This window comes from Nicotiana tabacum, chromosome 9, assembly GCF_000715075.1.
Source record: "Nicotiana tabacum cultivar K326 chromosome 9, ASM71507v2, whole genome shotgun sequence".
Lineage (NCBI taxonomy): Eukaryota > Viridiplantae > Streptophyta > Magnoliopsida > Solanales > Solanaceae > Nicotiana > Nicotiana tabacum.
In genome coordinates, this window is record NC_134088.1 from 110,237,959 (window position 1) to 110,250,726 (window position 12,768).

Genomic DNA, 12,768 nt, shown 5'->3' on the forward strand with positions numbered 1-12,768 from the left:
TATTTTTCTCGAGGTTTTTGCACTCAAATAATCCTCACAAAACTCTGAAATTTCACCTTGTTATATGTATTAAGCTGCTGATTTTTCTCAAAGATATATGTCTTTAAGCAACTCTCCAAGATGTGTCTCAGTATAAGATAGAGTGTGTAATAGAGTGTCCTCTTTTTCAGTGAGTAGGCCTCCGCATTCTAAGTGTAAGAGAGTCCCTTTTATAGGAGAAAATCAGTCCTTTCAATAGGCAAATAAAGTTAGATTTTTTGAACAGATTTTGGTTCACCAAAAATCTGTCCAAAAGATTGACTTTGTGTGCTAAACACTGTTCAAGGTCTGTCCCAAAGGTGAAAGGACAACTTGAAAATCTGTTGTGTCAGAAGCAAGGAGAAAAAAATATCCTTTCAGCCACCCTACTAGTAAAAGTAAGCTACTATTACCCTATTTTGTGATAAAATAAACTAAACTTCAGATTTTAACAATCAACAACAAACTACTTGCTAAACACAAATCAAACTTGGACAACTATGAACTGACAAAGCATAGACGAGACTAAAAAACGTAATTGAACTAAGTATTAAAACTAACTTGATGGGAATGAATTCGATTTGTGCAAACTAATTACTAAACAAACAACTAAATTCACAAACTAATGCTCAAAACAGAACGAGCATCGTTAACAATCGGACAACGACTAACAACAACTAAATAATCGACTAACTAAGTGAACAATTTAACTAATACACTAAAGATCATGCTTAAATCAATAACGAATCTAACAAACCACTAAACTAAATAGAGATAGCTAATTAAATAAACCTAACTTGAAACTCTAATTAACAAGAAATAACCAAAATAGAAAAATAAAAAAAAAAAATCAGAAACTAATCTACTAAATAAAAAAAAATCAGAAATTAATTAAAGAGATGACGATTATACCTAACAAGTATGCTTGAAGCCGTTCGAGCCACAAGAAGACGCCGGAGATGCTAAAAGGCGACTACCCGACTCTGAAACGCATGTTTCTTTCGGGTAGATGCTAGAACGAAATGCGTTTTAGCATCTCGCCAAAAGAAACGAGTGTCTTTGAGTCGAAAAATAGCTAAAATGGGGGTTCGGGACATTTTGGCGGTGGTGAGGCGGTGGAGCCGTGGCGGCGGCGAGGAGCGGGCCGGCGGCGACGGAGATTTTGGGGGTGAAATGGGTAGAAAAAGATAGGTCTCGTGGAGCTCTATCCATTCATGTATGTGTTGTAGGGTGGTGTTGGCCGGAGCTTCAATAATTTGGACCAAAAAGTGGCGGCTAAAGTTTCTTAGATCTAAAACTCAAGGAGTTTGAGGGTTTTTTGAAGGAATTGGTTTGGAGATATGGGAAGAGGAGGTTGTGGAGATTATATGGTGTTAATTTGGAGGTGTTTGGAGGTGGTCCGCCGCCGGTAGGTGATTTCCGGCGGCGGCGGCGGAGAGAAGAGAGAGAAGAGAGAGAAGAGAGAGAGAGAAGAGAGAAAGAGTTATGGGGGAAATGAGGAAATTTTTCAGATTTTTGAGGCTTTAAATACCTCTTGAGAGATCAAATATGGACCATTAGATCAAGGGGTGATCAATGGGTGAGATTTGATCTTGGGTCACTTAATGAAACGACGTAATTTTGAGGCAAAACTACGTCGTTCCGGACCCTTTCAAAGGCATCCCCTTATCTTACACTTTTGGCCGCTTTCTCTTTCAAATTTGGCCCAATTTCTTTCTTAATCCTACTTATTAAACTAAATTTACACAAATAAATAAATTAATTAAGTAACTTATTCAAATGATCAATTAACTAGATTAATTCACCAATTGAATAGTTAGTTAATTCCTAAAATGCACAAATAAAGAAAGAACTATTTTTTTGGTGTTTTTATGATAGGAAATATGCAATCAAAGACACAAAAATTGGGAAATATAATTAAAGCAACAAAACACCAATGACTTTAGGAGGTGTTAAAATAGTACAAATCACCCATCCCATCCCATCTCATCCCCACAAACCCACCCCACCCATCCCATCCCATCCCATGCATCCCCAAACCACCCCTACCCCACCCACCTCCAACCACCCCACCATACCCCAACCTCGCCCACCACCTATTAATATTATTAAGAGTACTTTTTTTTCATGTTGTAAATAGAGTACTTTTTTATTTCAACAAAATGAGTATATTCTTTTCATGATGTAGAAATAGTATTTATTTCATTTCAACAAAACAAGTATTTTCTTTTCATGATGTAGAAAAATTATTTTCTTTCATTTCAATAAACTGAGTATTTTCTTTCCTAATGTAGAAAAACTATTTTCTTATATTTGAACAAAACGAGTATTTCTTTTTCATGATGTATAAAAAGTATTTTTTTCATTTCAACAAAGTGAGTATTTTTTTTCATGACGTAGAAAAAATATATATTCTTTTTAGTTATAGAACCCAAATTTCAACGTTGTTCTTGTGTGAAAAAATAAAGTAGCACATTAATTAGTTCCTTTGGGTTTGTGCGAATTTTGAAATGAATAATTAAATTCTTGAAGAAAATAGAGTGCCGGAGGGGGAAGGAGTACATGAAACATGAGAATTTTGGGGAAGTTGAGTTGAGGAGAGGCATAAAAAATTATTTTCCTAAAAATATTTTATACTCTTAACAAACACTAGAATATATTTTCGGAAAAAGAAAATTTCACTCACCAATCAATCGAGGAAAAATAAGTGATAAAACTACTCATTTTTCATGACAATATTTTCTAGGAAAACATTTTCCTGCATACCAAACACACCCTTCATGTGAAACTCTTTTCTTTGTTAGACATAAAATATGTGATGTTTTTAAGCTAGAAAAAGAAACGAAAAAGTTAGTATTAACTCCTTCAATAATTAAGAGGGAGTACTTCAATTATCAATTTCTCTCATTTACTTTAATTCAACTTTAATTAATCGACTTCATTACTAATATAAATAATACGTACGAAACTCAAGCAGTACTTTTTTGAAAAGATAGAAGGAACTATATATGGTTAATTCAACTTAGGTATTGACTTCCAAAGTGCTGTTCCTTTCGCTTTTGTTCTGTAGTAGTACATGATTGACTCTTGAGAAGGGTTTAGGGTTTTGACTATTCATAGTCATGGAACAGAAGAAGAAATTAAATCTCATTATTTAATACTAGATTTAGTTTATGATAATAAAAGGATGCCATAATTCCCTTATGATTATAAGTGGGCGGTAGGTACACGTGAATAGATCCAATCTCTGCGTAGAACTTCATATATTGTCAGTCTGAAACTATGATCTAATTTTATAAAACTATTGTTCAAGAAAATTTAATGTTGAACAAATAATGATCATAACATGAGAATTATGATATAGGGGTTGTCTAGTTGCATATGGCCTAACAATATAGCAATTAATGTGTTTGAGATCAAAATCTAAGTTTCTTCATGTGAAACAGTTTTTTTTATATTTTTATTTGGTTTTTCATCAGGTGTCCGGTATTTGTATTGAAACCTCACTAAATCTGAATTCTAATCGAGAAATTTTATCGAGGGTAAAGCTCTTCGTAACAACAACGACTTCATACCTAGAATTTGAACTCGAGACCTGTCGAACTAAAAATAAAGGAGTACCTACCACGCTCCGCAACGAGCTTGTTATTAACTTTTTTCTATATTAGATAGACATAAAATATAGTTTGCTTATCTCTTGGTCAAGGTGAAGAATCTGGTCCTCAACGCTCAAGTGGGTGTTAGATTGAGTAATAGTGAAGTTGTTCCTAATTGTATCATTCTCGAGGCATTTCACATGCTAAGGAGACTTCTCTGTCCTTCGAATTTTCAAAGGGAATAATATTATAAGTACTCTTTTAAGTCCTAAATCATAAATAGATGGTGATTTGTTTAAGTTCTTGAATTCTTGATTTGAGCGTAATTAATGCTACCAATATAAGTTCAAAAACACTTGTCTTGATTTGTTTAGTTGGTATAGAACCTAGGAATATCATATAGTAGTAATAAAATTTATTATACAACAAAATTGTAGTTCATTTATGGTTCCAACCAATTTAAAGTGCAGGCTAGGGGCAGTGGCGAAATCAAGAATTTATTCGGGGGTTTAAATTTGAAAGAAGTAAAATAAATTCTTCAAAAAAGGATTCAATATTTGTAATATACCTCTAAAACTTAATATTTTATTTATATATGCAGTGTAATTTTTCGACGAAGGGTGGTCAAGCGACCATCCTTTAAGACATGTTGCTTCGCTACTGGCTAAAGGCCTATATAGTTGTCTTTGTTAGAGAACACTTTATCTCATAATATAAGATTTTCTAATGAGAATTCATATTTGGCCGGAACTAAGTACCGAATACCAAGTGAAAAAAAAAAAGGGCCTATGTAGTGTTTTGTCGCTAGGGGCCATAGGAACGTTGTGTACTATGAAAATTGGGAGTACTATAGTTAGTTGTTATTTTTTAAATCAAAGGATTAGCTATTGTTATATTCAAAAGATGGGAGATTTAATAACGCTGGCGGTATTAATTGAACTAGGACATTAGTTATAAAACTATCTATATACTAAGGCAAGTTGAATATTTCATATGTGTCTTATTCTTTTTATTATTCTCAAGATCATTAAAAAAAAATTGTAACATTACTTTGGTCGTAGAAATTGGATTTCAAATCAGATTTTGCATTTGGCAAATGACTCAGAATACCACTGTGACAACAAGTGCGATGGTAGGAAACTTTAAGTGGTGTTGAATATTTGATGCATATATGTCGGCTTCTTCGTAAATTTAACAATCTTTGATATCTTTTAAACGTTTCAAATATTTCGTACACTTTAAATACTTCTAGTGCAATTTATATGTAAATTGTTAGTTAGTATAATTCAAATGGACGTTTAGTCTAAAAACAAAGCGATTTCATGCTTGTGTACGACCGCAAAAGTTTCAACACAAATATTAAAATTTCTAACGATCCGTCAAGATTTATAGTCAAATCCTGGTTACCAGATTTTTTAATCAAAATTCTTGGCGATCATCGTAAGAACCTGGCGATTGCTAGGAGCATGTTTCCCAATTCTGACACGGAGGCTATTTTTCTTAACGGGATCAAAATCTAAATGGTGGCACCGAAAGATTCTATTTCTACAAATATCTCCGACAATAATATTGCAGGCTGCCACTTTTGGATGAATTTGTCTTCTTTCATTGATTGCAAAATGAGGCAAAAGAAGATGATACAGAAAGCCAATTTCGGCTGCAATATTACAAGAGTACATTCTCATCTGTAGTCATTCATAAAGAATTCTTATTCCCCTTCCTTGCATGAGAAATAAAGCTGAATCAAAGCCTCATCTTTCTCTCCCACCAATTTTTAACTATCACTTCCACTAAGTAATGTAACATGAAAAATTTTCAAAATAGATTTTGGAAGAGAAAACAAAAGAATTAATTTGTGATCATCGGACGAGTATGGAGTTTTCAGAATCTTGCACAATGTGAAGGTAAACCTGTATCATGGTGAACAGCTACTATCTCCGTTGGACTGCATTGAATAACATCTTTCCCTAGTTTTGCTCCTGCTGCTTTTAATCCCTTTAGAGAAACAGGCTGATTGAAGAGGTTCAATGAAGGCAACTTTGAAACCGGAGGCATTTTTCCATTCGGCAAAAGGTTCTTGAAATCTTCCTTTAGCAATGGCACTTCAAAATCAGCCTTGTTATGCTTAATCACATTCTCCTTAGCAGCAATATGTGCACCTGGTTCCATATGATTTGTGGAAAAGCTCGATTGATTTGGAAAGTTCGGATAAAGGCTAACATACCCTCTTAAGTACATCATATCTATCAAAAACTTTTTCCAAGAAGCTTGCCAACCGTTTGTTCTTGATTTTGGTATTTGAACAGGATTTTGCTTGGGATCTTCAGTGAACCTCATGTTCATATAAACATAGAATTCCTTCCATTGCTTGGGAAAGAAAACAGCACCCCAACTACAAGGCAACTGGTGGAGATAAGGTGTGTTTGGATGAATTTGCTTGAAGAAATCTGTTGCATTCCATTTAGGCCTTTCTTTTACAACTTCCACCAGTCGTGGCGTGTACAGAGAGATCGAGGAGAGCTCGGGAAGTGATATTTGAGGGTCATAGTGATAGGCCAAGATAGCTTATTTGATCCAGAGGTAATAGTAAGGGGAGACTTCGATATCATCTTCGAGTAAAAGGACAAAATCATCATCTGATGAGGGGTACCAACTCTCACTAACAGCTCGAATTAGGCATCCTTGGATGATTCTTCTTCGAAGAGTTTTAGGTCCATGAGGCCAATTGAATGAGTTAACAAGCTTTATAGTTGCTTCATCCACTTTGCTATCCATGTAAAAAGTAATGGGAACTTCATCGCCTATATAGTATGCATCGCTGAGAGCCTTGATAAGCCTTGCTAGTGAATTAGCTCTATTCTATATGAGGATGTTCATGGAAAGCCTCATACGATTCCAATCTACAAGTACAAATTGCATTTTTCAGACTATAGATCATATGCAGGAAAAGAATAAGGGAAATGTAAGGCATAAAATCCATCAATATCTTACTTGGCAATGCTGTGGGCCGAAGATCAGCCATCCAAAGAACCTTAGTAACCGATGATCTAGGTAAAAGGACCAAAGTTGAACTGTTTGTGTTAGCTTCTGTAGCTATCTTGAGTGCTTTTTTCACATTAGGATCTGCATCAGCTACTATGATCATGAGGCTCGGGTTATGAATGTTGATTAGACATTTCATGCTAGCATAGACTGCTTGAACGATGGGCACTTCTGAATTTGAAATTGTTGATAGAGCACCAACTACTAAATCCATAATCTTGAATCTTCTTTCTTTGCATACAACCTTAGGCCAGTTTAAAGCTGTAACAGAATCTTCGCAAGGGCAGAAGCTGCCTCCCGAGACAACAATGTAGGCCTTCTTTCTAATAGTTGACCAGAATTTCTCAAGAAGAGGCGCGAGAGCTTTAACTTCATCGATAGAGTGGGCATAGAAAAGTGCATCAATTTTTTGAGGATTCATTGCTTCGCATTGTGTTACATAACCAGTGGAGAGTGCTTTCCACCATTGATCGTTCCGGACTTGAACAATGTCCTTGAATATAATAGTGGTTTCGGATACATATGCAAGTCTGTGCTCACTGTCACCCCAAGTTTCTTTGTCCTTTGGATCAACTGGCAGAACAAATGATCCAGCATTTCTATACTTCTGAAGCTGATAGCTGCATTTTATTTTTTCAGGAAAGTAAATCTCTTAGAAACTTCAACAATAATATTAACATGTCATAGATTATATCACCCTTGTTGAACTAATTTCTATTCATCCCTTTGTGTCCTATATTATGCATCATTTTGAATTATTTTTTTATTGAAATATTTTCTCTGGCACAAGTCATTACTTTGAAATATTGTACATGATGGATCATTGCAGTCTTTCAAAACTACAGATTCTTATATATTTCTAATATTTTAATGATAAAAAGGACAGTCCGGTGCACTAAGCTCCCGCTACGTGCGGGGTCCGGGTAAAGACTGGACTAAAAAGGTCTATTATACACAACCTTAACCTGCCTTTCTGCAAGAGGTTATTTACACAGCTCGAACCCGTGGCCTTCTGGTCATATGACAACAACTTTACCAGTCGCCAAGACTCCCCTTCTTAATATTTTAATGATGAAGCTGATAATAGCAAATAGGTGATGATCTTCAGAGATTGAAAAAGACCTAAGTGTCTACTTCATACAAGGATTTGTTTCACATCTGAAGGAATTTTCGAAAAGAGTCAATGAATAAGGTAAAATGAACTTATCATACTAGAGAGAAACAATATATACAACATTTCAATAGTGTAAGTTTATCAGAAAGTTTTGATCCCATGCTCAATTTATTTACTACTTCTAATCAATGCACAAGTCAAATTCTAGTTTATATAATCAATTTGATCTAACAAAACATACCATTTCAACATAATTGAAGTAGAAAAGGTTACCTTAAGTGCAAGTCTTCTCCTGTCATGAAAATGAAGAGCATTTCGATGAAAAGTGTCTTGACTAGTTCAGCTGAAAGAAATCAAGAACTGGAGAGGAAATCCACCTGAACAATTTTGTCCACAGTGATATTATAAGCAGGATCAGGCAAATAAAGCCCTACTTCCTTGGATCGAAACTTTCTGTAGCTTGGAAAAGTTAAATCCTTCTGTCTAAATGGCAAAATCCTACCAAGGCTTCCCAAAACAGAATTCTTGTACTTGTCTGTTCTTGCTACACGTGCTAAGATTTGCAACATTTTCTTCCCTGGAATCATGTCATCGTCTACGATATATACAAGATCAACTTCTGTTTGCAAAGCCATTTGGAACCTTCCATAGTACTTGAAATCATAAGTTGAACTGATAAAACTTATTCTTGAGTCATTGTAACTATCTACAATATTCTTAAGTGATTTCTCATTAGGACTTCCAAATGCAACTACCCAAGCATGATGAAATGGAAGAGTTTGTCCAAGCAAAGAATCAAGCTGAGAACACAGAGTTTTCCTCTTGAAATGGTTCAAGATTACTGTGATTTTTGGCTTGTTTGGACCGCGTAAATCCCACTTGGACTTCATTGCCATTAGCTCAGACAAAGTTTCAGTACCAAGATTCTTGTTTTGAAAATCTCTTAGTTCTTGATAAAGTTCTGCCTTCAACTTGATCATAAGTGCATCATTAGATTTCTTTTGCTCAAAATCAATCTTCTCATGTTCACAAACATCAGAAGGACTAATTGGTTTTAGTTGTATTTCTATTTTATTAACAAGGGCATGACTAACAACATGTGGAGGTATAATGAAGTGTTTCCAAGATTGAGCGATTCACGTAGCCCATGTAAAGTCTGGTTTAGTTCTTAAATCAACTGATGGACTCATGTAATATAGAAGAAATGTTGCATAAACAGCAAAAGCAAATTGTAAACAAGTTAATACCATCACAAGCTTAGTTGGAGAACTTTTTGGTGTTCTCATCTTTGCTTTTCCTCCCATGTAATCACTTAACATACCTTCCAAATAATCTCCACTTTTCATATTAGGATTCCTGACTAACCCCATCTTAAATTTATGGAGCCAAATCAACTGTCCACCTACAAAATATTCAAAACAATCAAATCAAAACCATATATTGACAAAAAAAAAAAAAACATTTAGCGATATATTTGGAGATGTCTTATTACTTTCGGCTTGAACTATGTAATACATGTATAAAAAAAACTTAAAATATGTACATATATAAGATCAACTAACCACCTATAAAAATGTTAAAAATAATCATGTAAAAACCATATATTGAGAGAAAAACAAAACATTCAACTTAGAGACAAATTTAGGACGTAAATGTTTCGTTATTTTTGGCTCGAACTATGTATTGCATGTATAAAAAAGTTAAAACGCATACATATAATAAGATTAAGTTCATTTTGAAAGGACTGATTAATCTAGATAATGGATTCGCCTATGACATTCATAAAACATGCACTTACCAAAGAATACCAACGGTTGAAACTATGATTGAAATGAGCTTGTTAGTTCACAATACTAAAAGTATAAGGACTTTTTACGTGGGATATGAAGGGAGAGGGGGAGGGGGAGACTTTTGAGTATTGGAGTTTGTAGAGCAATAGGATCCTGTGCAAGAACTGTGTATATATATAGGACATACATATAAGTATGTGTGCAAAGTAATTAATAAAGTTAAAATTGAAGGAAGTCCATGAGAAATGAGGCAAGATCACATGGGGTTAACGGTTTAAAGCTAATACAAATTATAAACAAATGAAATAAGCAACGCGTTATGTTGTAGTACTACTATTATCTTCACGTACAAGATCACTACTATAGACACTCATTAATAAAGCCCGGTTTTGATGCCAGAAAAGAAGGCCTTCACCTGCGTTTTAAACACTCCAAATCTAATCTTTGTACCTAAGAGTCTTAAAATAGAACACCCCCCCCCCCTCTTCCCCTAAATACAAGAAAGGAAAAAAGACAAAATGGAAAAGAGAAAAAAATAAACGTATAGAGTTAATTAGCTTCTATATGACTAAAGTAAAAATATTTATACACTAACAAGTCACGTAAAACTATCAATAACTGTCCTAAAAGATCGATTAGTAACCTGAAAAATAAGGAAACGAATCGATCTTTTAGACCCCCACAACACCACACACCTAAAAAAAAAAAGACAAAATAGAAAAGAAAGAAAAAGAAAGACAAAATGGAACACAGTATATGAAAGATGAGAAAGTGAATATATAAGTGGTATAGAGTTAATTAGCTTCTATACACTAGCGAAGTAAAAATATTTATACACTAGCAAGTCACATAAAACTACCGATAACTGCCCTAAAATATCGAAAAATAAGGAAACAACTTGGCCTATTTGATTTGCATTATTTGAACGGACTTTAAATAAAATTTTCAAAGCTTGGCTACAGCACAGAAAAACATCAATTTTTTGTAGTAACAACAAAGTGTTACGTCAAACACATTAAAAACTTTAATCAATTATCATTATTCCTAAGTACTTAATTATCAAATACTTATAACATAAGAAATACAATCTGGAAATTAAACGGATTACTTTAGGTTGGGAAAGCACCAGCTGCTATTATACTTAAATGACCAAAAATTAGAAAGACAAAAAACGTTGAAATATAGGATATACTCAAGACTCCATAATAAGGCATATATTTCACTTGCAGAAAACTCAAAGATACACTCATAATCTCAAATTGTCAAATCCAACTTCCAAAGAATGCATGTATTTCATTTCCTTTCTCATAATAATCTAATAAAAAGTTAGCAATATAATGAATATATTAAGTAGAAAATGTATGTGCAACAACATTACCTTGGGAACAAAGAAAAACGACAATTATAAGAAACAGAATATTTGAGCCTTTTCTTCTTCAGCAAAATAAGCTTAATAAAGCAAAACCTTAAGCTTACACCAAATGTAGGTAGCTTCTAATAAAGCTGCCGCGTGGAGTTGAGAGAAAGAAGTAATCAAAATTTTGACGATTTAATTGATTGAACATGAAGAAATTTATACTGGAAAATACACATAAAGAGGTTGGCAAAGGTTGACTTTAATTAGTATGAACATACATATAGTAATAGTAGTAGTAGTATACATTTTGATGAGTAGATGTAAAACCCTTGATTAAAATCTTTAATAGTTAAACAGAAAGTGTTAATGTTTTATAAGGGATGATAATATTTTTGCATGAAACTCGGGGTGAAGCTACAACATGAGGTACGAGCTAGAAGGAATCCACTGGCTTTTACCTAGACTCTTTATTTGTATTAAAAATTCTTTATTAAATTACGAATCCAGTAACTAATAAACGAGCTATGAGTCCGATAACAAGTTCAAAATGCATAAATTTTAAATCTTGCCTCTGCATCTACGTAATGCCGTATGACAAGCTAGGATCAAACAGAAAAAGTAAAATTTTATACTTTAAAAAGAAAAGGATTGTAGTAAAATTTCTTATACAAATTTGGTTTAGCCACCCTAGGATTCCTTCAATCTTGAATAATCAGTTAGATGCCTTTGTGAACATTTACATGAAAATATGGTTTCTGTCCTCTTGTCTTTTACGAGATGATTAATATACTGAAGCAAACCCTAATATAAAATTAAATTGAAAGAATAAACTAAAGGAATAATTAAAAACAGTGAAAATTTGCCTGTGGCATTAAGCCATGCTAGCATGGGTACTTGAAAGTGTCACACCCCTTTTTCTACCCGCAAAATAATATTGTGTGGATTAAAGGGTTTTTTCAATTAAAGTGACAAAATTAAGTAGGGATTATTTTATTTACAGAGTCGCCACTTGGAATTGATTTTGTTGGTGTTCCAAGTCACCTTTTATTTGAATCCCTAATCAAAGGAAGATTTGACTCTATTATTATTGGTCTGCAAAAACAAAGTCCGGGTAAGGAATTCTGTTAACCGGGGAGAAGGTATAAGGCATTCCCCGAATCCCGTGGTTCTAGCACGGTCGCTTTTATTGACTAAAATTTGGCTTGAATTATTTTTGGATAAAGTGTGTATTATTTGCCTTAAGTTACTATTGTCTAGTGCTGCTTAATAATTAATAATTTTGGCCTAGGAGCGTACAAGCACACAAAGTCCTTATTTGATTATATGTATTAAAACAAAGAACGTGTCGGTATACATGGTTTAAATATAATTAATATTGAAAAGTCAAGGAGCGGGAATGCACACATGACTACTTTATTAAAAAAAAAATATCGACCAAGGACCGTGTATGAACACATGGTCTACTTGTTCGACTGGAAAAAAAATATTATTATTAAAAATAATTTTTTCACTAATGCAAGACATTAAACCCGGGTAAGCTTATGTTAAACTTTCATGGTATTGGGCCACTTATTTTATTTAACAAAAGACAATTTATTGGTTTTAAAGAAAATGTCCATCTTGCTTTCTATTGTCATTGGGCCTACAAATTTTAGCTTATTTGGCCCATGTTGCTTAAGAGCCTTGATGACCAAGACAACACAAAATAACAAGTATTCTTCTATGCCCAAATAGCTTCTTACATTGATGTCCAAACTAAATTTTTTTTTTCATAAAAGAAACTTACATGCCAATTATTATGTTTTATCTTCTTAACCAACTATTTCTTAAGGACTAACATAATATTTTTAC

At 33.7% G+C, this 12,768-nt stretch overlaps 1 protein-coding gene across 1 annotated transcript; it reads right to left on the bottom strand.

Moving 5' to 3' along the window:
* Positions 1 to 5,302: 5,302 nt before the first annotated feature.
* LOC107772512 (uncharacterized) lies at positions 5,303 to 10,042 on the bottom strand. The gene is made up of 4 exons (XM_075222025.1): positions 9,569 to 10,042; positions 8,044 to 9,172; positions 6,606 to 7,276; positions 5,303 to 6,514 (listed from the first exon to the last, which is right to left on the bottom strand). The coding sequence occupies exons 2-4, from the start codon at positions 8,082 to 8,084 to the stop codon at positions 6,474 to 6,476; spliced, it is 753 nt and encodes a 250-aa protein (XP_075078126.1). The 5' UTR covers positions 8,085 to 9,172; positions 9,569 to 10,042; the 3' UTR covers positions 5,303 to 6,473.
* Between the last annotated feature and the right edge of the window lie 2,726 nt (positions 10,043 to 12,768).